This window comes from Papio anubis, chromosome 4 (assembly GCF_008728515.1).
Source record: "Papio anubis isolate 15944 chromosome 4, Panubis1.0, whole genome shotgun sequence".
Classification (NCBI taxonomy): Eukaryota; Metazoa; Chordata; class Mammalia; order Primates; family Cercopithecidae; genus Papio; species Papio anubis.
In genome coordinates, this window is record NC_044979.1 from 118209505 (window position 1) to 118234281 (window position 24777).

The 24777-nt window shown below is 39.6% G+C and overlaps 1 protein-coding gene across 2 annotated transcripts in view; it reads left to right on the forward strand.

Moving 5' to 3' along the window:
- ABCA13 (ATP binding cassette subfamily A member 13) overlaps positions 1-24777 on the forward strand; it is a 492370-nt gene that overhangs the window by 277372 nt on the left and 190221 nt on the right. For both annotated transcript variants that reach the window (XM_017956721.3, XM_031665413.1), the window contains one exon: positions 17559-17808. In XM_017956721.3, coding sequence (XP_017812210.3) covers positions 17559-17808 — 250 coding nt within the window. The remainder of the gene's footprint in view (positions 1-17558; positions 17809-24777) is intronic.

Here is a 24777-nt window from a genome sequence, read left to right on the forward strand (position 1 = left end):
AGCTTTTGGGGATTATTTGATAGTAGCTTTAAAATCTTTATTTAGTGTGTGTTTCTTTAGAGACTGTTTCTAGAAGTTATTTCTTCTTTTAATGGGTCGGATTTCCCTGTTTTTCTTTGTCTAAATAATCGTTTGTTGGGAGCTGTGCACTTGATAAAATAGCCACTTCTCCTAATCTTTGCAAATTGGTGTGGAATACTTCTGCTAATTAGTGATCCCTTGAGTCTTGAGTTCAGCCTGGGGTAAAGGCTTATGGTCTTCTTAGTTATTTTCTGGGCACGTAGCCTATCTGAGCCTCTGTAAATGTGTGCTATTGCCTATTTCTTCTGATGTTCCTTCACCACTTCCAAATGCCTTAGCTTTTCAGAAAGTCTCACCTTTTATCCCAATGCCTCAAATGTTTTAATGCATTCCCCTATCCATAATCTTTTTGCCTCAGGCACCCATACACCTGCACTCCTCCTTTAGTTTTCATGTGCTCTAGTGCCCACCAAATGCCTTCCATGGTTTCCAATCTTAGATCTAAACTATGCTCTTATTCTTGTGTGCTTGCTGAATCAGGTGAGACAGATACCAGTCCTTTCGGCACTCTACAGCCAGGCAAGAATTTTGAAAACGATTTGCATTTTGTTCTTTCTGCCCTGAAGGAGAGATCAGGAATTGAGCCATTTCTTTGACCCCACCAATATGAGAAGAGGTGAGCAAAGTCAAGTAAAACACCACAGAATTTTTCCTACCATTTCAGTGTGTTTTGTTTGTTTGTTTTTGATTGGTAGTTTGGTTGGTGGCTGTAGATCTTAGACTAACTTTCAGAGCTCTTGTAAAGTTCTTTTAGTCAGTCTGTAGTTGTTTATTTAGTGTTTCTATGGGGACAGGGGAGTTTGGACTTCCTAATCTGACATCTTGCTGATGTCACTCTATCCTCTTAATCTTTTTAGGGAACCAATTTTTTGACTAAATACTGGCATTTTGTGAGCTTTTTGAGGTTTGAGCAGAAGGTTCTATAGTCACATACTCAGTCTTTTTTTTTCTGCCATGTTATCAATAGCTTTTCTTGACTTTTACTACTTTTTCTTTTTTTAACCTGTTGAGGCTGAGAGTTATCAAAATTTTATCAGTTTATTTACCTATTTTTTGTTTACTTTTGTTTACATTTCTTTCCTCATTTTATCTCTCTCCTCTCTCATTTTACTATAAGTTCCAGTAGCAACGAGGCAGCACCTTCAATTCTTTTTTGGAAATCTCCTTAGCTAAATATCCAACTTTGTTGCTAACAAATTCTGTTTTCCACATAACCACGTAACTGCAGGAGACAATTTTGCTAAGTTTGTTTTTTTTTTTTTAAACGAATGATCTAACCAAGGAAGTTTAGGTTTTCTCTAGCATACTTCCAAAAACTCTTTCATCCAAACCCTTTCCATGATTTCAAGTTACCCTTACATTTTTAAGTATTTATGTCACTTCTCCATTTCCAGTTTCCAAAATTTATTTTAGTTTTCTGTTGCTATTGATAAATTACCATCAACTGAACAGATTAAAACAATACCTATTTATTGTCTCACAGTTTCTTTTGGTCAAGGGGCTGGGCACAGTCCAACAAGTTCTCTGCTTAGGAGCTCACAAAACTGAATAAAGGTATCATTAGGACTGCATTTTTATCTAGAGCTCAGGGGTCTCTTCCAAACTTGTTTAGGTCCTTGGCGGAATCAGTTCCTTGAGGTGCCAATTTTTTGGCTGGCTGTCAGCTGGGGGCTGCTCTCAGTTCCGAGAAGTCACCCTCAGGTCTTAGTTATGTGATAAAATGTTTACGAAAATCTAATAATCATATTTTCTTTAAATTCTCTCTTACATATAAAAGTTATTAACAAATATATCTCAAAGGAAATAAATGCTCTGAAATTAAACCTTTAGGCAAAACGCTAATAACCAAAAGAGCAAATAATGTGTATGTCCAGTTAAAATAAATTTTGACGTAAAGAGTATAGAGACCAATTATGATATATGCAGGAGAATATTACTACATAGAAATAAGATAAGCAAAAAATGCATATATGGAATTAACAGACTTTTGTAATGCTAAGTAATTCCTTTTACATAATGCTCAAAAACAGGCACAATCATACTAAAGTGATAGATTCACCCTTGGGCATAAACAATTGTATAGGAGCTCTATCAGAAGAAGTAAACTGGCAGTTTACTGCTTCAAAGTGAGCAGGATAATCTGTTTTGATTAATTTAAAGAAAACTGATTAGCATTCTTAATGAGATTTGTAAAATGTCTTCACCTTTGTCATATGATGTAGTTTAATTATGGGAATAACAGCTATTGTATTCAAGGTCTCACTCACACTCAAGGGGAGGGGATTGTCCAGGGATTTGTGTCACTGGGGACTACTTTAGACTTCTTCCTACCAAAACAGTATTATAATAAGCTAAACTGAAAATCCACAACTTAAGCCTCTCTTCATATTTATTAGCCATTTGCATTTCCTCTTTTGTAACAATGTTGTTCCTTACCTTTACACATAAATTACGTATTTATTTAAGAATAGTGTTCTAAATTTATTGTCACTAACATAAACTGCATACATCTTATAGTAAATGGCATAGATGTTAATTGTACAATCAGATGGATTTTTCCATGGTACATATCTGTGTAACCACCACCCAGATTGAGCTAGAAAATTCCCAGTACTTCAGCAGGCACCCTCACATCCTCTCCAGGTCAAATCCCTCCCCACAAGGGTAACTGAATTACTTTAGAATAATTGTGCCTGTTTCTGAACTTTATATAAAAAGAATCATACAGAATATATGTAAAAGTCTGTGTTTTTTTCTATGTATGTATTTTGTCTCTGAAATTCATCTATGTAATTGCTTGTGTAATTTCTATGTAGTAATATTCCCTGCATGTGTCATAATTGGTCTCTACATTCCACTGTTTATGTCAAAATTTATTTAAACTGGACATACACATTATTTCTTTTTTGATTATTAGCATTTTGCCTAAAGCTTTAATTTCTCAGTGTGCAGTTTTAAAAAATATTAGTTAATAACTTTTATATGTAAGATTGAATTTAATGAAAATATGATTATTAGGTTCTCATAAACATTTTTTCAACATGAGAATTTAGGATAATTTATGTTGAAGATATATTGCCTCTATATATCCTCTATATATCCTCTTTATTATGCCTATACATCTGTTTTAAAAATGGTAATTTTATGTTCTGAATTTGGAGAACATTATTAAAAAACCCATGTAAATAATTTGGAAATAAAACACGTGCAATAAAAGCTAATGCTATATGAAAAAGAGTGATGTTTTGAATTTAAGAAAGAACCCAGAAGAAAGAAAAACTATGTTTTTATTGCCATTATAAAATATGATATAAAAATGTAATTTTATTTATCATTCAAATTATAAATCTGGGACTTGGAATGTATATTATTTAAGAATCAATTTAAGTATTTCATTACCAAATAAGAAGTAAGTCCAGGATGCATTAAAACAAATTTGGTATGAGATTGCCTACGTTTGCCAATTTTATTATATTCTGCAAATTCCTCCTATAAAACTCCACATGAGGCCTCAACCTAAGTCCAGTTTATGTTACTTAGTAGATATAACTTAATCACAACATTAGCTCAGGATATTGGACACAGTGTGCATTAATGTCTTCTAAGTAAAGTGATTTAGTTGCTTTTTGTGTTGTGTGTGTATGTGATCTACGCTGGAGAAATTCAATTTCTACAGTAACCATTTACAAAAGCCTTTCTCCTCCTGTTGGTGCCCTCAAAGATTACTCTTTTGTTATTGATTCCTACTCCTGGGCTGCACCTGCCTGTGGGCACCCCTTCTCTCTACAGATGCCATATGTCTTCAGAAACAGTCTTTTAAGGGCTAGCTCTGAAATAACTCACTCCTTGCTTTTCGGAGGGATGGATGAAGGCAAAATAAAATATAAAATATATACTTTTTAATCATAGGGACCCGAGTAGCAAATGAGTTATGAAGACCGATGCCTGCAACTGCACTTTTCTCCTTGTCTCTGCACTGCAGAGTGTGGAAGTCACTTCTTCATGGAGAAAGAAACTATTTATTAGCTGCCTGAAGTGGATCGGACACTATGATAGGCACTTTATGTGATCTGGATTTTCTCACTTCATCATTACAGTCAGTTTGCAAACAGACTTTCCTATCTCTGTTATTGGATGTTATAGAGACATGATTTGGATTGCTGGGCAGTGTTGAGAGCCCTGTTACTAAGAATCTACTATAGAGACTGTAAACTGTAAATGATAAAAATGCTAAACTTACTGAGAAAAAAGAATGAAAACTGTGCAATGAGTAACAACAAATTAGCATGGTGAAACCTGCAAGAGAACTGTGTGCTAAATGTTGGAGGAACATGTAGCACAGAGTAAATAACTGCTCAGAAGAGCTGAGAGGCTTCCAGAGGAGGGACTGTGTAAACAGAGGCTGTGTGAGTGCTGTACCATGGCCAGTGCCCATGGGGGCCAGCTTTTACTCTAGATCAAGTCAGGTGGCATGAACACACAGAGTGTCCCTTTCCACTGCCGAGCTGCTGGGTTGAGGAATCAACCAGTCAAACTCTCACGTTGCCCATGTGTAAGCTCTTCAAGAAAATGACTTCCCCAGTTGTATTATGACTTCCCCAAGTTGTAGTTGTATTGGCAGCTCAGGCTGCCAAACAAACTACTACAGACTGAGCGGCTTAAACAACAGACATTCATTATCTCACAGTTATTTTGTAAACCTCTAAACTGAGGTTTAGAGATGTTATCTGATTTACCCAAACCCTCAACAGGTTCAGCATGAAACTCCCATCCAGGCACAATGCCTATATGTATCCTCTTTCTTATGGCTGTACATCTGCCACTGCAGTTCCTTTGGGTCCCTTTTAAAATAATTTTTATTTTTTGAAAAGACTTTTCCAAGGCCCAATATACATAAATCATTGCATTTATAATGTCTAGTATATACTAAGTACTTAGTGTAATGTTTAGAATATACATAAATCACTGAATTAACTAGTCAGCTTCCTGAGAAATTGAGTGATCTCACAACTGAATGATGACCTGGAGAGTTTGTTACAACACAGATTATTGGGCTTCACCCCCAAATCTTCAGAGTCAGGAGGTACAGGATGGGGCCTGAGAACTTGCATTTCTAATGAGTTCTCAGGAGATGCTGTTAGTCCATACATCACATCTGGAGATACACTGCTTTGGTGTGGTGGAAAAAGGAGAATTCTACTTACAATCATAAGTTATGGGGCTATTCTCTCTTTTAGTGGCTTTCTAGCTGTGCGCTGGTGTTACGGACTGAACTGTGTTCCCTGTTGGTTGAAGTCTTAACCCTCAGTACCTCAGCATGTGACTATTGTTAGGACTTTAAAAAAGGTAATGAAGACTAAATGACATCAAATAGGTGGATCCCTATAAGAAGAGGAAATTTATGCATACAAAGAGACACCAGGGATGCACACACATAGAGATAAACCACGTGAGGGAGAAGACAGCCGTTGGCAAACCAAGGAGAGAAGCCTCAGGAGAAACCAACCCTGCCCACACCTTGCTCTTCTTGGTGCTGACAACCGTGAGATAATGATTGTTGTTTCAGCAGCTCAGGCTGTGGTAGTTTGTTTGGCAGCCTGAGCTGACTAATACAACTGAGGAAGTTATTTCCTTGATGAGCTTACACATGGGCAATTTGAGAGTTCAGCTGGTTGATTCCTCAGCCCAGCCACTCGACAATGGGATGGGGCATTCTGTGTGTTCATGCCACTTGACTTGATCTAGAGTAAAAGCTGGCCCCCATGGGTACTGGCCATGGCACAGCACTTGCGCATCCTCCGTTTACACCATCCCTCCTCTGGAAGCCTCTCAGCTCTTCTGAGCAGTTATTTACTCTGTCCTACATGTTCCTCCAGTATTTAGTACATGCTTCTCTCATAGGTTTCACCTAGCTGATTTGTTGTTACTCATCGCGTGGTTTTCAGTTTTTCCCAGTAGGTTTAGCATTTTTATCATTTAGAGTTTGCAGGCTCTATAGTAGATTCTTAGTAACAGAGCTCTCAACACTGCCCAGAAATCTAGCCATGTTTCCCTGGCCAACTCTCTCTTCTTGTGCCAAGTCAATTTCAAACGTCCCCCCTCCTCATGACTCTGGTTTCTCCTCCTCTCACTCCCATTGGAGGAGGAGGTTCCTGCCTCAGAGAGAAAATAAGAGTGAGTAAATCCATCCACCTCCCACTCTCTCCCACCTGCATCCTCTTTCCTTCCTGTTACAGAGAGAGTAGGGCCCTCTTCCCAGGTGAGGCTGATTTCTTTGCCAAGATGAATCCTTTCCCACCTTTGAAGGAAGAAATCATTGCTTTCTGTTTTCAATGCCTCCCCATGTCCTGAATCTTTCTCATTAGGGATTAAACATGCTCATGGCTCTTCTTTTGCTAGAGACATAGCAGCATAAGAGAAACAAAACCCATCCTTCAAATCATTTCCTTGCAGATACCTCCCTAGCTCTCTCCCCTTTACAGCCAAACTTCTTTCTCAAGAGTTGTGGAGACAAGCTGTGACTCGCATCATCGTCTCTCACTTAAACCTCGGTCAACTCAGATATGTGCCGTTCTCCCATCATCCCACTCAAAAGGCCTGTTTTAATTTCACTGGTGTCCAGTACATCACTAGTTTCAAAAGGCATCATCCTTGATCTCTAAGCTGTATCCAGCGTCCTCTTTTTGGGCAAAACTTTATTTCTTTGGAACCTATGACACATCACTTGTCTTCCTCTGAGTATGCATCCTCACCTCACCTCCTCCTTCATCCTGACCTTCATCTGTTAGAGTTCTACCATGCTCACCCAGTCCCTGAGCTCTCTTCTCTCTTTATTCTTCCCAGGGGTCATTTTGTCCCTGACTGAGGTTTCATCGTTTCCATGGTGTGGCTGCTCACACATCTGGGGTCAGCTCAGATCACCTCTCTTGTCTATAACTGCCTGCTGAACAACTCCATTCTAACGCCTCCCAGGTACCTCCATCTCAACACATTTATGTCCAACTCATGATTTTAACCCAGAAAACTTTTCTCTGGCTCATTCTTGGTCTTAGAGAATATTGCTGCTCTCTACCTAGTTTACAAACCAGAAATGACAGAGTTATTCACAAGCTTTTTCCGAGCTTTTTCCTCTTGCCCTCCATATGTAGCCATCCCTAGATTCCATCAGGGCATGCTATACACTGCAGCCAGGTCTTTCTTTTTCCTTTTCTTATTTATTTATTTATTTATTTATTTGAGACAGAATTTCACTCTTGTCACCCAGGCTGGAGTGCAATGGCGAGATCTTAGCTCACTGCAACCTCCAGTTCCTGGGTTCAAGCGATTCTCCTGCCTCAGTCTCCTGAGTAGCTGGAATTACAGGTGCCCACCACCATGCCGGCTAATTTTTGTATTTTTAGTAGAGATGGGGTTTCACCATGTTGACCAGGCTGGTCTTGAACTCCTGACCTCAGGCGATCCACCCACCTCAGTTTCCCAAAGAGTTGGGATTACGGGCATGAGCCACTGTGCCCGGCCTAGCCAAGTCTTAAGAATAAGTATTTGATCACATTATTCTCCCTCCCAAATATTTAATGATTTTTCATCTTCTGGGACTCAAATTCAGCTCACGGACTCCTAAGATGATACAAGGACTGGATCCTGACTGCACCTTGTCTATGCCAGTTGGACTCCTTTTAGTTTCTTAAACAGATCAATCTCCTTCTTGCCCCCAGAATCTTTACAACAGCTCTTCTCCCTGCCTGGAATGTTGTCTCCTCTTTCCCCCTTCTCTGAGCTAATCTTTGTTCATTCTTCAGTATGTGATTTATTTGCAGAGTCGTCTTCATCTTGCCAGACCGAGTTAGATCCCTCCTGATAAATGCTCATGCTCCCCTCTTATGCATCACAGCACCTGTGGCAGGTTGTATTTAAATAGCTAATTGCGAGTGTTTCACATCTTTGCCCAGTGAAAGAATGCAAATCCACTGGAGCTGTCTCATGTGTGGCTGTATTTCTGGCAGGGAATGCAGTGTCTGTCGTAATAAACTTGGAATATAGGTTGCTTGCCTGACTAACAGACCAGTTGAATGAGAAGGGAGACCTGCATATCAAGGCAAGTGGTAACCACTTGGCCTTACCTGGGTTTTACTCTAGGGCTTCTGGAATCCATGTATCACTGCACGTATCTGGCGTTTGGGGGCCCTATCCCACCTACAGAATTAACAGTCCCACAGTGTTGGCCACACTGATGTGGCCAACTGATGTGGTCCAACTGATGTACCACTGCCTTGGTTACTGTGTTTGGAATGTAGTTTTAAGAGAAGGAGCCTTTTTAAAGAAGGTTTAAAAATCACCTGGGTACTTATGAAGATGGCATATTCTTAGGCCTAACTTTGACAAATTTGGATTCTAAAGACCTAGGCATTTACATTAAGGAGCACCCCAATTTCCTTGATTTGGATGGTTTGTGACCACTATTATGAGAAACATCCTATTAGAGTATCTTTAAGCTCAAAGTTTATGTGAAAGATCACAAATCTATCTAATACTGAGGAATTTGGGGAGACATGATTGTTTTCTTTATATAATGCTTTGTCATGCCCTTGTTTTAAATAGAAACCTTATTCCCTGATGTGAGACCTGAGATTGCATTTACATACCCCTTTACATACAATTCTGTTCCTTTTTTCTCCCACAATTTAATCTTCTGTATTTCATTCCTAATTACTGCTTCTTCTGATGATGGAAAGCAATTTTGGCAGTGATTAATTTGAAGGGTCTGCAACCTCTCCTTTGCTTTTTAAGACAATTCTGTTTGCACAGCCCATCCTATGAAGGGCTACTCGAACTCTCTGCCTCTTCAGAGAGCTGTTCCAAATTCTTTGTGTGTCTCCTAGGCTTAACCATGGTGCTAATGCTAGAGTGCTGTCTTTTCTTCTTTATCCAAATTTCCTCAAATTTCAAAAATCACCCTCCCTGGAAGCAAGGTGGGAAGAGACATGGCTGCCGCCAATTATACAGGCCAAAGAAAGTTTGTTTTCCACATTAGCTAAAAGCAGCAGAGAGAGAATGGCAGGGTGCTTTGCAGAAAAGAGTCTGCCAAAACAAAATGGAATTGAAATAGATTTGGGCAGGATAAATGCTGGTGGCACGTGCCAGAAAGCAGCAACTTCTGTCAGGAGCAGTGAAAAGAGAAGAAAATATGTATAATTCTTGCAGCCATGCAGATCAGAGCTACTAAATAAAGTTCCTGAGGTTAATGATAAGTAGTTCAAAACCTCATCTTCTGTACTGGAATATCATATTCCTGTGAGATATTTAACAAAAGATGAGCTTAACTCATCTTAAATGTAGTCATTGCCTCAAAAGTGGGTAATTCAGACAGGACTTGTTCTGAGCAACTTTCACTAACATATCTACCTCCAGGAAGCTAAGGATAAATGGGCCCTTGAAAGCATCTTCAATCCTGTTTCAACACCCGCCTCCTCACTGCCGTCTAGGAGAGTTGAGTAGGGCATCTTGAACTGGCTCCTTTAATTCCATCTTCCCCCCTACTGCCATAATCTCATTTCTTTCTCCCTAGTGGATAGAGATACTTGGGAATACTATGAGCAGCTGCATTTATCTGTCTTCAGACCATGGTACAAAATCATGACTTTGCTTTGTTAACTAACTTTGTTTATACTCTGAAAATCATATTGCATTGAAGCCCCTGTTAGTGACTTGAAAACTGCTCCTGAATGAGGCCCACTAGGTGCGGCTGTCAAAGTTGAGAGTGAAATTAAGAGGTTAAAGGAACTGCAGAGGTGGTATTAGGTTTTCTGAGGAGGGGAAGAATGTACCTAGGAGAGAGAGAAGCCGCATCGCAGGAAGGCAACACACAGATAGGGATGCTGAATACAATATTTGGTCAATATCCATCCATTCAATCACTCATCAGATCTTACGGAGCATCTCATTTGGGCCGGGGAGTGAGATTAAAGCTGAAGATATTGAGATGAATTTAAATGGAGCTCCACTCCTTCTGGTTTCAAGGACCTGAGTGCATAAGTGGAAGGTGATAGGAACAGTGAGGGAGATGAACAACGGGCTCAGGTTGGAAAGAAGATTTGATAGTAGGGAAATTTTTCTCTTTTTTTAGCTATATTTATTGACCCTCACTTGTGCCAGATCACCTTTCTTGGCTCAGATCACTGTAAGGGCTCCTAGTTGCATTATCATCAGTAACTTTTCCAAGAGGAGCTGTCTGAGCCAGACTTCCAATGGGCAGATGCCTGACAGCAGAGTCCACATGGCTGCCCCCGTAGAACCTTGCCTCCCAAATGTGACCAAAATAGAAATCAGAGAGCAGGGTTAAGGCTGAGATCATAATTACGGTGCAGCAAAAGTATCTCTCTCCCTAACCATCAATGACAACTGCGAAGGAAGCTCAGGTTTGGAAACTCAAGTGTGAATCTGTTTAGAGACTGCAGGAAGACCTGTCTTTGGTGCATATTTAGAGTTTAGGTGCCTTGCCCAGGTAGTACAGGCACTTTAGTGATACTGCTGGGTTTGCACCACCCATTCAATATCCGTGATTCCCCAAATGTCAACTCACTGTCTTTTCAGTACAGGTTTAATCAAAAGTGCTTCAGCAACCTTTATTCAAAAAATGTGGCTGGGTTTAAGGGATGACCTTATTCCCTTGTGAAATAGTAATTTGATCTTTTGACATTTTGGCTATTACAATCATAGGGCATTACAAAGAACCAAATCAATGATGAATTAGCCACACAGGAATTGGAAATTTTAATGGCATGACACGTAGCATTTTTCTTTTACCTGTTTTTTTAAAGAAAAATTATGTTTGAAAAAGCAGTATAGTGGTTATAAGAAATGAACAGATAAAGTATCACATAAATGGATAAGATATAATTATGAGATTATCAATAAAACAGTTTAGATAAATGTAGCCTCCACTTATTAGCTTCTTTAAAGAATTAAGCTTAATATTGATTTTACTTTTTAAGAATATATTTAATTAACCTAGCTTTATTTATTTATTTATTTATTTATTTGAGACAGAGTCTTGCTCTGTCACCCAGGCTGGAGTGCAATGGTGCAATCTTGGCTCACTACAACCTCCACCTCCCAGGTTCAAGCAATTCTCCTGCCTCAGCCTCCTGAGTAGCTGAGATTACAGGCACCCACCACCATGCCTAGCTAATTTATGTGTTTTTAGTAGGGATAGGATTTCACCATGTTGGCCAGGCTGGTCTCAAACTCTTGACCTGCGGTGATCTGCCCACCTGGGCCTCCCAAATTGCTGGGATTACAGGCGTGAGCCACCGTGTTAAGCCCCTAGCAGTTTTAAAATTTGTATATGTCTGTATTGCCATATTCAATAAATAATTGTTTTTCAGGTTTTATGTTGTGTTAGTAAGCACTCACATGCCATAAAAACATTCTTTTATTTCTTTTCTTTTCCTTTTGATTTCTCTCTATTCCCTTTTCTATTTCCTCTCTCCTTCCTTCCTTCTCCTTCTCTCCTCTCCTCTTCCCTTTTCTTTTCTTTCTTAAAAAGAAGATGCTTGATTTTATTGGCTCTCTACTTGGGGAAACAAAAATGTTTTGAATAAGACAATTTAGCAATGATTTGGATAAATGTCATATATAATCTATATATTATATAATTATATAATATAAGTAATCAATATATAATCTATATAATATATAATCAATATATAATCAATATATAATATATAATTAATATATAATATAATCATATAATATATAATCAATATTATATTATATATTATATAATTATATAATATATTATATAAGTTGATTATATATTTATATTATATATAATATGGACATAATAATATATTATTGTATATTATATTTATATACATTATATTATATATTTATATATTATATAATATATAATAATATAGATTATATATAATAATATATATTATATAATATATAAATATATAATCAACTATATATAATTATATATTATATATAAATATATATAGATATATTTATACCAGAACAAAGATTGAAGAGTACCCTACCTAACAGGTAAGAAATTACCTGTCCAAAATGTTCAGTGTATTCAGGCTTAGCCAGGGCTGGAATTGAGGCATCCTAATGCTAGAGTGTGTGACTTCCCCTGTGAGACATTTCCAAAGTTAGTACCCATCTTAATGGTGTCTGCCTATTGAATTAAAAGTACATTTCCCAAGGAAACCTGTAGTACTGTTAAGTTTTCCATGCAGCTCACCTGATTCTATTTCACTGACTTGGTGAGACAGATACAATAATTTATGTCTTTTCATGTCTGTCAATTATTCTGAAATCCAGCATTATGACTGGGGTCAGCAGAAAATAGCCCTCATACCCTTTCTGTAACCAGCTTAGCACATTTCTGTCCCATAATCCATGTCTTTGCATGAGATTCCTTCTATTTATTCACACTCTGGTTACCCTCCCTACCTGTCACAAACATCTTTTTATTTTTGAATTGCTGGCATTGGCCAACTCCTTGAAGAAGCTTCCTCTGATCTGACATTATGTATATTTCACCGTGTTGTTCAGGTTTCACTGACATGTTTTTTTTTACTAGTTTGACTCTATTACAAGACCAAGAACTTCTCGAAACCCTTATTCAAATCTTTAACCCAGCACCTAGCATAGCACTTGCGCTAGTAAATACTCACTGAATTTAATTCCCCAAATTTAACTCCTTTCACAACCTCTCTTGAACTGGATTTATTTATAAATAAATGAACCTTTTGATCTACATTAGTTCAAAGATCCATTTCAGCACTAGAATCCTGTAACTCACTGAACAGAGAATTATACTGTTTCTATCTCATAAAACCATGCTTTATTTCCTGAATAAGTGTACAGTCTTTACAAAGTGATTTATTGTTTACAAGATGATTAAGTGTTAAGTGCTGAAAAAACCCAAAAAATTGTGAAGAAGATTAAAGGAGTCATAATCTCACCACAAGAATATAAAGCTTTAAGTAGGTTATAAAATACTTATACCACCTTCACTTTTTAAATTAAAAGCTTCCATTTTATCAAATGGCATGTAGGGTTTGTGAATTATTGAATAAAATGCAACTTTACACTAAAAGCATAGTATCAAAATACTAATTTTTACAGTTTAATAGTAGTAGTTTTAGCAAATTATCTTCATTCTATATGTATTACTTTGCAACATTTTTCATCTGATATATGATGAGTATTTTCCTATAATTTCATATGTGATGTTTTAACCCTCTCTCATTTTTTGTTAATACACGCCGTTAATACCTGGGTCATATTCCCCCTCTCACTCATTTTACTGAGCCACCTTTCATGTTCATTTTTCAAAAGATTATACAATTTCATCTTAAATTGCTTTATTCACTTACAAAATGTAATAAACATTCTCTATGAGTATTTATCTATACTATTACCTTAAGCAGATTAGTATATTTTACTACATCATTGTATTGTCATTTGTTCAGTTAATACCTACATATTAAACATTTAAGTTGTTTCTTGCCTCTTGTTATTATATTCTTTTTTCTCTTTCATTTCTTTTTCTGTTTCTGTTTCTTTTTCTTTTTATTGGAGATGGAGTCTCACTCTGTCACCCAAGCTTGAGTGCAGTGGTGCGATCTTGGCTCACTGCAATCTCTGCCTCCCTGTTTCAAGTGATTGCCCTGCCTCAGCCTCCCAAGTAGCTGGGATTACAGGCATGCACCACCAGGCCTGGCTAAGTTTTGTACTTTTAGTAGAGATGGGGTTTCAACATGTTGGGCAGGCTGGTCTTGAACTCCTGACCTCAGGTAATCTGCCCCGCCTCGGCCTCCCAAAGTGCTGGGATTATAGGTGTGAGCCACCGCACCTGGCAAGATGTAACAAATCACCTGGCTTATGTATGTGATGAAGTGTCATTTTTTATAATAAAACTCTTGTATTGAGATTAAGCAGATCAAAGGTGATCCATATTTGTCTCCCATAGAAAGAGTACACGAATCTGTTTTCCCACCAGCAGTATATAAGAAGATCCATTTCCTTAACCTTCAATAATATTAGATGTTAACATTATCTTTAATCTTTACTATATTGATGAGTTTAAATACTAAATTATTGCTTTAGATTATAATATTTACATATTGGCTATTTTGTAAATCTTTTATTAACTGTGTATTAATGAACATTGTGTGCCCATTTTCTTTTAGAGTATTCATCTTAATTTTATTGACTTGAAAGCATTATGTTTGCAAAGCTTTATTTTAAAATATTGAAGAACACTTGGATGAACTGGGTAGTGTGGAGATCATATTCTTGGATGCTTGCTGAGACTTTGATATTTAAGCTGTTTCTCATAGGTGTTAACATTTGAAAACTTGCAACCAACTGATCAAAAATAGAAAAAAAATTCTTTGGACATTCTTCCCAAGCAATTTGATGGTCAGGGTAAATGGGACTGCATGATTATGGATGAAACTAGAGTCCTTGAATATAATTGCACTCATAAGTCAAAGAAGGCAATTCATAACAATTTGGCCCAGCATTTTAATTTTATCTGTTAAATTATTCATGTGAATACTTTCATGAGTTAAGCCATGAATATTTGATTGGTGGTTGATTCATAACCATAAACTATATTAGCCCTTTATTTTTCTCATTTATGTCCAATTAACATATATGGGAAGGTGGAGAAAATTTATTCTTCTTAATATGAGAAACATCTTTCCCCACAGACTTATTGAGGCTGTCTGATGAACATTTACTATGACTCCAGGTCAACATTACGCCTGTTCTGGCAGTTTAATAATTGTTCTAATAATAATTCTCATTACATAGAGGGAAAATATTACAAATCTCTTCTTTGCAAGTGAGGAGATGACATTCAGAGAGGTTAAATAATATTCCAGAATCCACATGATATGTTGGTAGCTGAGATTAGATTCAAATCCAGGATTAAAAAATTGAATGTTCCCCACCCCACAGTGGCTCTGATGATTGTTCTCAATGAGCCAGGTCAGCATGCACGTAAATCACCACTCTCTGAGTCTGCTCTATACCTTTTCTGTTACCAGAGTAAATTGCTAAGTAGATATCCAATACCCATTTAGTCATGTCAGTTTTGTATCACTTAACAAAAATCTCTTCTGTCAAATAAAAGGTATTTACAGCCATTTCCCTGCTGTACACAAATATGAGAAAGTGCACAGTTTGGCAGGCAGCTAAGAATGGGTGGCTAGATGTGAATGTCAAAAGCTGCTACATAAAGGCTAATTTGTGGGTTGTGACATCTGGTAAACTGTGGCTATTCAATTCCTTTTAAGCCTGAACAAAGTATGGCATTTTACCTTGTCAGAGAAAGAGCTTCTTAGTCAAAGGACTGTGAAGATATCAAGTAATTATCTCAATAATTACTTTTAGAAATCCAGGGATGGGCACCCAAAAACATCCCAGTTATTTTAGCTTGAGTTAGATAATTCATAGATCATTCATATATATGTGTGTCAAATTTAGTTTAATGATATACTTTTTCCTAGCAGTATAATTTCTCTATATGCTGACTTAATAACTGCTTTATGAGAGCTGTATGTGGATCACCATTGATAAATGCATTAAATCAGTTGTTCCATAGCCTGGCTGAGAATTTTAATCTTCTGGGAAGTTATAAAAACACATTTTTAACTCTGAGTCTCTGGAGATCGGGATTTTTTTTCTGAGATAGGGCCTGGCAACCAGCATTTAAAGTGTTCTCTGGTGAATCTGATATGTAGCCTGGTTTAGAAATCACTGCTTTAACCACCTAATGCCTCATCCTCATTAGAACTTTACTCATTAAAATTAAACACGAATTTGCCTTATAATTTGGAAGTCTAACATGTGACTCAGCCCAAGCGACTCCTGGGTTTGAAAGTCTTCTGTCCAGCACAAACCCTGAAATCCTTAAAAATGGGTGTGCGGGTCTTTCTTGTCTTGGTTTCTGACCACCTTTAACTCTCATCTCCTGCCACTTGCTACACGTATGTGCCACATTCTGCTCCCTTGCTCTTCACAGAGAATGCCAGGCCTATTTATACCTCCCTGTTTTGATCTTTAGACATCCACATTTTCTTTTCTGCCTGTAAACTCCCAGGGATTTCAAGGATTCCACCTGAACATCCGGGCCACTGGGCCTGTTTCTCTTTTTCCTCAACATCCCAAGGACTCACTCCTTGGTACTGACTCTTTCCAGCCTGACACTTTGTTACACTGTGCTGGGTTATTTCTTTACATTTTCATCTCAACCCCTATGTTGGGAACAGAAACCAAAGAGCCCAGCGCCTGCACATACTGGGCACTCAGTAAATATCCCAAATGAAGGAGTTTTCTCAGATATGCATTGTTATCCCCATGACGCCTCTACAACTCTCTTCTCAATGCTGTGACAAATGATTTCTCTTTCACATGGTACAGCTTTAAAAATGTTCTCTTTTGGATCTTCAGACTTGTTTGCTGCTCTCTATTAACTGTGTTTCAGTTTGGTATTTGTGAGCAGTACAATCTGTTTAGTACATCTGTTCTTTATAAGACTGCCTTTCTCGTGAAATAGTTTGAATTGGATTTTCTGGAGTACTTTAGAGTCAATCACTGGGAAAAACTATCACCACAGCTGATTGATCCGGGTGAGTCCTGCTTTGGACGTGGTTTAAGACTGCAGTCCATAGGCTGTGTCTGCCTCTGCTCCCAGCTTCTCATCCTCACAGTGGACAGAAAAGCTGCTCTCCACAGCTTGTTTGGAACGTGCAACCTCAACTCCAGATTTACTGAGATTCGTTGGTAGAGGTCCCAAAGGATCATTCTTGAGGGAGCGTGGCTGGATGATCAGTAGATCAGTGATGCACAGCTCACGCTTTCCTTTCGAATTTTGCTTGTGGACCGCTGTGATAGCTGAGGATGTTTTTACATTCGCTGTGTCCCGCAGAGCAGGGAAGCCGGAGCAGCGAGGCCCAGGGGGCAGGCGCCGGGCTCTCCTATGCCCTGCGGGGAAGTGGAAGGCGCAGGGGAGCAGGGACGGTGGAACTGAGAAAAAGCAGGCCGTGGGGTTATTCCCTGAATGAATCCCGACCCGAACGTAATCTGGGATTTTCCCAGGAACTACCTGGAGTTAAGAACAGAGAGGAAAAGGACTGTGGAAGAGGGGAGGAGGAAGCAAAGGGGCAGCGTAAGTGTGTCGTCCAGGCTAAGCGCAGCGGAGCGCACATGCCCTGCTCCTGCCACGCGTTGTCGCGAGAGACTTCCTCTTGCATTGCAGGCTTCCCGCCCACGGCCCAGTTTCCGCACTTTATGTGTGCATAAAGGGGACCTTCAAGGGAGCCCTGATGGGGTGGGCCTGTGTGGCATTCCCATGGCTGCGAGATGCCGCAGGGTCACTGAGAAGGTAAGTGAAGGAGTGCAGTCACTTCTGCGGAGCTGACCCAGCCGCCTTCTTCCCGCCCGTCCCGCAGGCGGCTCCCCAGCACGGCCAGCACCTGTGCGGGGCCTCCCTCTGCTCCGTGCACAAGTGGCGGCGATCCTGGCCTGGAGGCTCCGCCACACGCTGCGCGCCGGGAAGAGCACCCTCGCTGACCTGCTGCTGCCAGTCCTCTTCGTGGCCTTGGCCATGGGCTTGTTCATGGTGAGACCCCTTGCCACCGAGTACCCTCCCCTCAGACTCACACCTGGACATTACCAGCGGGCCGAGACCTACTTTTTCAGGTAAGTTGTTTTCGTTCCTTTGATTTCAAAATTATGTCAAGGTAGATTATGAATTGCAATAGCTTTGATACTTTTGAGAATTCTAGATAAAAACTTGAAATGTAAATGTTTTCATTATTTCCGAGGTCTGAATTCACGAGCAGATCCTTGGAGAAGCTTTTGCTCCCCTCAGGCTGTCTCAGGGCAGGCGCTTAAGGCTAATGAGGCTGCCTGGCCTCCGTCCGAATCCTGAGCCTCTGACCCCTCCTCATGGTGGCCGAGTCCCTGCGTGAAAGGGCGCATGTGGTCAGCCGCTGACCTGCAGAGGGCCCGCACGCCCTGCCCCACAGGATAGACTACGGAATTTGTAGGATTCTAGAACGTATTAGATATATATGTGGTATATTTCACAAGGCCCTCCATAGTTGTTTCTGGGACAACAGTCCCACGGTTGCACACACCTCTGACAGCGTGGACGGAATGGAAGCCCTAAGCCTCCCCAGGCCAGGGTCAGTCGAGCAGGATCTGTTGCCGGTGCGTTCAGAAGAGCCTGGGTTTTTGCCACCAAATGAATTAACTAAAGAACTCAGAGCTTTCTAGGTTGCAGATTCATACACAAGAGTTGGGAGCCTAAAATGGAAACCCATCCCCTAAGTTCCTTTGCCTTAGTTTAGCGGGCTCCTCTCTAGATTCGGGACAATCTGTGCAGAGTCAGGGAGGCCCGCCTCCTGCCGGACACGGTCATGGCTGTGATCCCAGACATTACTACATGGAACATGCAGAATCGTCTTCAAGGTGGCTATAATTTTTCACAGTTGGGATGGGGAGACAAATGACTGGTTTACAACTGCACAAGCATACTGGCTAGGCTTTTCATCATGAAAACAACTAAGAGGAGTGTCAGTCCTGCTTTTGTCAAATATATATATGCTTATTAAAATAACCAACTAATCTCTAAGAGCCTAGTAATATTTGTGTAATTTTTGTAGTGATGTGTAATTTGGAATTAGATTTAAACAAATACAGGTACAAAGTAAAAATCTATGGTAAACTCTTCAGTTTGTTCCCTTCTTGTCACACTCCTCCACTATAAAAGAACTGTCACTATTTTGAGTCTTTTGATTATAAAATATGTTTCTTGAAGAAAATAATACAAAGCACAGGCTAGCCAAAAAATAAAATAAAAAGCAATCACACATAATTTTACCAGAGATATCTACTGTAAACCTATTGGGATAATCTGCCGCATGATATACATAATACTTGTATCTACATGCGTTTGTGTTTTTATAACAATAAGATTACACTATAATACTCTATGTAATTCTTTTGCACTCCATAATATTTTTGTATCTCTTCTTATATATCAGTACAACCACTTTACTCATGAAAACTACAGTACCCTGACTACTGAATGATTCTTTAGTCGTGTGTTGTTGGAGGCACATTAATTTATTTAGACAATCTCTTTTTGGGGGCATATAAAGGTTTATTTATTTGTTTTTATTTTCCTATTATAGGCAATGCTGTATAAGAATCTTTGTTTAGTTAGATTTATGTGACTACTTATTCTTACCATCATACATTTCTGTTAGAATTTTGGAGGGCAAAGGCATCAGTATTTTTATGGTAGATATTGCCAAATTATCCTTATAAATGTGTGCCAATTAACAGTCTTATAAAGTCAGTGATTATTTTCTTCAACAGATATTTATGGTGCCCTTACTACATGCTAGGTACTGTTCTAGGTGGTAGTTATATGTGTAATTAGAACAAACCAAAACCCCTAGTTTAGTGGGAGAAAGGAAGTTCAGTTCTCTAAACTCCAACTAATAGTTTTGATAGTCCAAACCTGATATTTGATTGCTTTATTAGGCAGCTCTTTGATTACTATTGAAGTTGAATATTTTCAAAGTTTTTTGGTTATTTAAAATTTTACTTTACATGTTGAACATATTAAGCATCATCTATATGTGTATTTCCACATCATATTTTGCTTCTAACTGTCTTCTCCTTCACCCCCTCCCCTCTCTCAACTTTACCTCTTGTCTTTTTCTTCTGAGACTGTTGAGAATTTCTCTACATGGTGTTTATTTCACTGATACCATTTTCACTTGACTCCAAATAGCCATTCACTTTCTCTACTGCATTATTAATTTGATGATTACATTTTTCATTTGAAAGCATTTTTCCTACTCTCCCAGTATTCATTTGTTATAGAAGTAATGCACTTCAAAATTATTTTGAGTCTGCGAATTAAGATATTTTAATATTTTCTTCTGTTTCTAAGAGTTACTATTTTAAAGTAAGATATTTGTTTGTTCTCATTTTTGATAATGTTACTTGAATTATGAAACAGAGGCATTCACGTATCTGGAGGTTTATTTTCTCATCCTTACAGAGGAGTCCTGCCTGCACAGGCTATAGTACCTGATCCATCAGTGACTGCAAGTGCCCCACTTCTAATGGTTAATTTCTGTCTAAAGAGAAAGGAATGAGCTTACATTTTCTCAGTTTTTATTTTAGTAGAATGGTAGTTTAGTTAGTTATGAGGAAAAAGTAAAAAGCTACCAGAGAGCATCCACATTGATGGAACATTTTCTTGCTTTTTGCTATTATCAGTAATGTTTGATAGTGCTAGTCAAAAATTAGTGGGGGAGAAGAACAACTATCATCATTTTATCATTTTATGGCCGCTGTAACTGCTCTTGTTAGGAACTCTCCACTGACATTCAGGACTTTTCTTCTGCATACTGGATCCTCTCTGAGTGTGTACCTTGATTTCTCTGAAGACAACCCCTGTTGTTTTGCATTTGTATTAAACTTGCCTCTTTCCACTTTAAGTGTCCTCGTATGAGTGATAAATGATGTGGCCATTCCTTCTTTATTGAATCTGAGCACCATGGTCTAAATCTTGGCACAGGAATGATTCACAAAGGGGCCCAGATTTTCACATCTCATAGTCCTCCTGACTCCCTGTGTACACAGGCCACCCATGGTCACTCAGCACCCATCCTTGCTGCTCCAAATGTGGGACAGCCCCATTTTATAACATCCGTGAGCCGTCTCCTTGGGAAAGCATATAGGATTGCCATTACACTCCCTCGCTTTCTCCTTAAGGTAACTCCCTGTTGATAGGTGTGTAATTTGGGTCTGCATGTAGCTTTCAAAAATCATGAACGCATTAGCTTTGTGCTGATTTGGAAGGTACATGTAAATCTTATTAGTGTTCTGATAATTCTCAATAGAGCCCCATGCTTCTAAAATGTTAGAGTTGAGAAAATGCAATTATATATCTACATTAAATTCGCTAAAAATTTCTTGCAGAATACAAATCTTCATAAAAGCACAAACCAGAAGAAATGCTCCAGAGAGGTTCTCTTCTACCTGAATCCTTCTACAAATGATGGGAACAGATGACACTCCCCCCAGCTTATAGAGGGTTTGAGCTTCTTGGGCCCAAACAAACCTGGGGCTTTGGCAACTCAGTCTCCAGTGGTCTCCAACTCACATGCTTTGGTGGCCAGGTGGGGAGTGAAGGCATGACATCCACAGGGCTGTAAAGATGCTTGTTTTGTGACCAGACCTCCACAGCACATTGACTTTATAGACTGTGAGGAAGGGGGAGGAATATGGAGCATATCTGTGCTGGTTTGGGGACTGGTCAGCCATTCATGACTCAGGCTTCTGACTCAGTTTTATTCTGAATCAACTTGCTCTCTGACTGCTGTTTTGAGAGTGCTCCAGAAATTCTCCCTCCCCACTAAGAAGTGTGAGAAAAGGGTGGCAGGGCCTCTGTGCCTGTTCAGGGTGAAGGCGAGCAGCATAGGGCAGCCCCAGAGAAATTAGAGGAGGGTAGTGCAGCTCTGAGAGATACAGTGTGAACACAGCTGCCCCTGCTTGCAGACATCTGAGGCTGGTAAGACCTGATGGACCTGCTCAAAACCTTGAGCAGCTCCACATTGTCCAAGGGATGATATTGGCACATCTTAGCATACCCTACAGGTCCTCCTGGTGCCTCTGCAGCCTCTGCCACTCCCTTTATCTCATTCTCTGAACTTTAGAATGACACAATCATACATGATGTTGCTGCATCTCTCCCTGTTTAAGGAAATGGAAACTACCTTCCTCTTCTCAGTCCTCTGCCACTCCCACTGTATACACTCTAATGTTCCCAGCAAAATAAGAACGCTTCCAAAATCTGGCTCGGATGCCCCCTTCCAGGGATCCCCTGTGGCTGCTCTCTCAACTGAATGTCTGTCATTGTTGCGTGGATGTCACTGTGGCTTAACTTAGTGCTGGAGATTCTTGCCTTGCTTCCTTCAGGGAGACTTCCTGGAGGGTAAGGATCAAGCCTCCTTTATATCTGTACCTTTAGTTCCTGCCAACATGTCTAGAAATGGTTACTTTCATTAAATCCTTCTTAAATTGAAATAATGAAAATGAAATGTACCAAAAATGTCTTCCAGAAATTAACTTGGACAGGCAGCAGGCAAACAAATGGAGCATGGAAAGACAGCTCTCTACACATTAAAAATATAGAATATTTAGACTCCATGACCTCATCTTCTGGGATGGGGCTCTTAGTCCTTACTAGAGGAGATGCTCCTAAATACACTGCTAAGTTCACTGCATTAGAAAAACCTGTGAGTCCTCCTTGAACATGGACCTGACCTTGGCCCACTGTCTGCTGAGTTTGTTCCTACCCCCAAACTCTCTCTCTTTTTCTCATAGTTCTCCAACCAGAAAAAGACTTAGACGGAGCAAGTGTAGGACTCCAAGTCCTGGTTGTTATACCAGTTCTTTAAGAACCCAAGAGGGCCAGTGGATGTATGTAGCCAGTAAGTGCCCACTGTCACCATCCCCTTCTCCTGTTAGCATGCCAGCAGAAACTGGGTGCCTTTTTTAGTTTTCTAGGGCTGCTATAGCAAAGCACCACAAACTGGGTTACTTAACAGAAATGTATTTTCTCACTGTTCTGGAGGCCAGAAGTCTGAAATCAAAGTGTCAGCAGGACCATGTCCTCTCTGAAGGCTCCAGGGGGGAATCATTCCTTGCCTCTCTAGCTTCTGTGGCTGCCAGCGATCCCTGGCATGCCTTGACTTGTGGCAGCATCACTCCAGTCTCAGCGTCCCATCTTCACGTGGCCTTCCTCCTGCCTGTCTCTGTGTCCACATTTCCCTCTTAGAAGGACACCTGTCATATTGGATTTGGTACCCACTCTAATTCTGTATGAACTCACCTAATTATATCTGGATAAACTCATTCCAAATAAGGTCACATTCTGAGGTTCTGAGTGGGCATGACATTTGGAGGGAAATCATTCAACCCACAGCATTTCCTCCAACGTCTTCCTTAACAAATACCACTAAACTTGACCAATCTCTTGGCCACTTGCCTACAGTAGAATCTCTTGGTGTTCTGTAAAACTCACGCTTTTCTGTTATATGTAGAAGGATAACAGAAATTAAATGAATTGAAGACTGACAGTGATTGTTGGTGTATATTCATTGGTGTTCTGTCATCTCAAAATCATCCACCAGGTTTTGCAAAATGGTCACTGGGATGTGACAAATGTATCCTTGATGAACCAGTGATGTTAACATTCATAGAGAACATCTTCAATTATTTACATTCTTCTCCCCATATATGTACAACTTCCTTTTATGTATGTGGCATCTTTATCACGTGAGATGATAGCGACTGCTTCACTTTGTTTCAGTAATTCAGTGAGAGGACGAATGGAAAGCAATTGGACAATTGTTTGGAAGAAATACAATGAAAGTTATTTTTCTTCTTTTTCTTAGTAAATACTAGGATGGACCTAATATATCATCTGTGCTTCTGAGTGGGATGGAGAGGATGTAGTACACTCACCAGTAGGCTCTTGGAAGCCTTTTTTCTGGCAGAATGACATACAAAGTGCTGGTTGCCTCTCTGATCTCATTTCCTGGTTGCCCTCCCCTCGTCTGCAAGGTCTGCCTTCATACCAGGCTTCATCCAGGTCATGGAACATCAAAACTCTGGACCGACTTTGCATGTCCGGTTGGACACCCCAAGAACATTCTTCCTCTCAGTCATGGCACAGAAGCTGCCTTCTCAATGCAACTCACCCATGGTCCCTTTACAGTCCAGTGGGAAAAAATAGATGGTAAACAAAATAGCTGAAACTAGTTGCTTGACTTAATTATGTGTACATTATATAGTGACAAAGTCCAGCACTGAGTAGGCATTTTTTAAAATGTTTACCCATGACTGAATGTATATCCTTCATGCTCTACCCAACCATGCATTTAGGATGTACTTCAGGGCCCCTCACCCTGGGTGAACTATTCTTCAGCTCGACCCACCTGAGATTCAGTAATTTGTGAATTGCTGGTAGTCATACCTCTTAGTGGGATGAAATTTAAAAAAAAAAAAGAGAGAGAGAGAAAATCCCTGATGACGACATTCTCATTGTGAAGAGAGTGAACTCACAGATGTTGGGTGAACTCCTCGGTTGGCACAAACAGGACCCAGAATCCATTTCAGGCCTCCTGGCTCTAATTCTCATTCCACAAACACTTACAAGGCCATGAGTTGTACCCTCAGAAAGTTTACAATCAAGCAGAGAAATGATCCATACAAACAGATGGGCAAGTCTTATAGGTAGATACTTGGTGCAGGGGTTGTGCGTAAGCCACATGAGGAGATCTGCTTAGGGGTGTCAAAGAAGGTTTTTTAAGGCTATGCCCCCTAAATTGCTTCTTCTGAGATAAACAGGTGTTTTCCAGATATGGAGGAGAGAAAGTTTCTTCTCTCGTACTCTCTCTAAAGCAAGAAGTGTGAGTAAATGTGAAAAGTAATGAAAGAAGTCTAGCAGAAGCCTTGATGGTTTCTGGCCGGTACTATAAGGCATTCTAAGGAGAACTCACTTTATTTTGCAAACACAGTGCAGGAGGCATTCAGGAGTTCTAAAATCTGGGGAGTGATATGAGGGGGATTATTTTT